Source organism: Penaeus monodon, chromosome 4 (assembly GCF_015228065.2).
Source record: "Penaeus monodon isolate SGIC_2016 chromosome 4, NSTDA_Pmon_1, whole genome shotgun sequence".
Lineage (NCBI taxonomy): Eukaryota > Metazoa > Arthropoda > Malacostraca > Decapoda > Penaeidae > Penaeus > Penaeus monodon.
In genome coordinates, this window is record NC_051389.1 from 42,471,160 (window position 1) to 42,473,825 (window position 2,666).

Consider the following 2,666-nt stretch of genomic DNA (forward strand, 5'->3'; position numbering starts at 1 on the left):
CGGATGGTGGCCTCGCAACTCGCCTACCTCATCTACCTGTTCAATGTGAGCACTTTTGCCCTAAGTATTATTTCTTTGTGAAAAGTTGATAAGGGGAAAGAGCACGTGTTTTTTCACGAAGTAGAATGCATTTGAGACTTGCCATTCCATGAAGTACCCGAAGCTGACCCTCTCCCATCCCGCAACAGAAGTTCGCCGACGTCCCGCTCGCCTCCTTCCACCTGCTCGGCCACAGCCTCGGGGCGCATATGTTTGGCCACACGGGGTCCTACCTTAAGAAAACCTACGGACTCACGCTGCCCAGAATCACCGGCCTGGACCCCGCCGAGCCCTACTTCAACGACACTCACCCGGTGACCCGACTCGACCCGAGCGACGCCGACTTCGTTGACATTATCCACACAGATGACTCTCCAATCCTCGGCTTCCCACTCAGTAGGTTTTGCTTTGCTTATCATTTCTGTTCACGGTTCGGTTGATAAAACTTTAATATCATTACTATTATTGCTGCAGTTTTGATTTGTTTAGTAATATAAAATATAATCACTGTGATTATGATTATATTTTGCATCTCAGAATTGCAACCAATATCTAACCTGCCTTTGCCTTCCCTCAGGCGTGGGCATGACTCAGCCCATCGGCCACCTCGACTTCTTCCCCAACGGAGGACACAACCAGCCGGGTTGCATGGGTGAGTGCGCCGCGCTTTCTGCAACACGCCCTGCTGAATGAAGACAGCGCACACATAACTAGGAGGAAGAGAGAGAGAGAGAGAGAGAGAGAGAGAGAAAGAGAGAGAGAGAGAGAGAGAGAGAGAGAGAGAGAGAGAGAGGAGGAGAGAGGGAAACAGGCAGACATCCAGGCAGGCAGGAAGACAGAAATAGACAGACAGTTAAATATGGATAAACAGAGATAAATGCATGAGCATGTCTCCTCACACACTAGAAAATATCCGCATGAGAGGAGACCAAGAACCAGTTACCCAATTACAACACGGATTTTCTTTGTCTTCGCAGGTGACGTCAAATGCCAGCACCGACGCGCGGTCACCTATTTCACGGAGTCCATCAGGCAGTCTTGTCCCATGATAGGTGTTTCCTGCCCATCATACGGAGAGTTTATAGATGTAAGTTTCCTGTTTCGACATTGATTTCAAAATGGAACTATCGGGATGTTATGCGTATCCTTGTCTTACTGCACATATATTCTTTGACCTAATGTTAACACTATGAAAGGTCTTCATTTTTATAACATGTTGCTATACCTTACAGGGTGACTGCTGGGGCTGCGACGATGAACACCCCTGTTCATACATGGGCTTGGACGCCGCGCCTCTGCCCTCACAACCCCAGCTCACCAAGCTCTATCTACATACATGGGAACGCAGCCCATTTTGTGGTATGTCCCTTACCATTACCGTCGAGAAACACAAATATACTTTTACGTATTGCATTATATGTTATTATTGTTTTCACGTTTTTTTCAACCGTAGAGAGATGAAATTGTATTCTTGTTCTCGCAGGCTACCACTACCGTGTGACTGTGGAATTCAGCAACTCCACGGAAGCACAGGAGAAAATGGGAGAGTTTGGCATCATCCACCTCAGACTCACCGGTAATAAGGACAAGTCACCACCCATCAAACTGTCTGAAAAGTGAGTAACAATATTCGAGGAGGAAAGCAGGAGGAAATGTGTATATATTTAGTGAAATGTTAAAGTTTCATTTACATTCATCACTGGAAAAGACTTTACATCGTAATCTTTGCCCTCCGCAGATCCAAGTACTACGAAGCTGGCTCAGTGCACCGCCGTGTTATCCTGACCCACGACATCGGTGACCTGAAGACAATGGGGGTGACCCTCGAGTATCCAAGGTCAATCATGTCTTGGGTCCGCCTCGAAAAGCCAACCTTCTTCCTGGAGTCCATCACCGTCGAGCCTCTCGGGGAAGCCACGAAGTACGTAGATTTCTCTTTTATTGTAATACACTCGCTCCCTACTGATTAAAGTTCTTCCTTTAGACTGATGTTGTTGATAAATTTTAATGTTTTTCTTCTTTTTTTCGTAGGTGGAAGTACTGCATGACAGAACGTGTCCAGAAGAGCGGCTACGAATACATTCTTTCGTCAAAACAGTCGTGTTAAGTGCTTGGGACATCGTAAAAAGAAAAAAAAGAAAAAGACATTGCTAAGTTCCCCTCTATGTGGGGACTGTTACAATACTCATTTAATCGTCAGTCAGCGCACAACAATCGCTGAACGACAATAGATACAAAATTATCACTGCAATTAAGTTCAGTGTTATCAATCACACAGACTTTGCGAGGGCAGCCAAATGAACACACAGCTGATACTCGTACTTAAAAACAACAGCGCTAACCGGCTTTCCCAGAGCTCTGATTGGATCTCTGAGGAAATATCTGGCCGGGTGCCCAGTCTTAACATTCCTTAATAACGTGAAATACTGTATCTTAAGGTAAAGCCAGCACAGTTGTAAATGGGCGACCCAAAATTTTCCTTTAGTAGAGTGAAAAATATTCATTCACTGTGGGAACGGTGGATGCCTGAGAAACAATGATCTGCTTGTAGGTTAAGATTAGCTATTTATGTGTTGTAAATATATATCTTTTGTATTTTATGAATGAATAAATGATAAACGATAAGT

At 44.9% G+C, this 2,666-nt stretch overlaps 1 protein-coding gene across 1 annotated transcript in view; it reads left to right on the plus strand.

Annotated features, from left to right (window-relative positions):
- The window catches only part of LOC119572227 (pancreatic lipase-related protein 2-like), a 7,995-nt gene extending 5,329 nt beyond the window's left edge, over positions 1–2,666 (plus strand). The window contains exons 5-12 of the mRNA XM_037919203.1: positions 1–45; positions 189–435; positions 617–691; positions 1,017–1,126; positions 1,272–1,398; positions 1,523–1,655; positions 1,778–1,960; positions 2,071–2,666. The exon at positions 1–45 is cut by the window's left edge and continues 102 nt beyond it. Coding sequence (XP_037775131.1) covers positions 1–45; positions 189–435; positions 617–691; positions 1,017–1,126; positions 1,272–1,398; positions 1,523–1,655; positions 1,778–1,960; positions 2,071–2,146 — 996 coding nt within the window. The 3' untranslated portion in view covers positions 2,147–2,666. The remainder of the gene's footprint in view (positions 46–188; positions 436–616; positions 692–1,016; positions 1,127–1,271; positions 1,399–1,522; positions 1,656–1,777; positions 1,961–2,070) is intronic.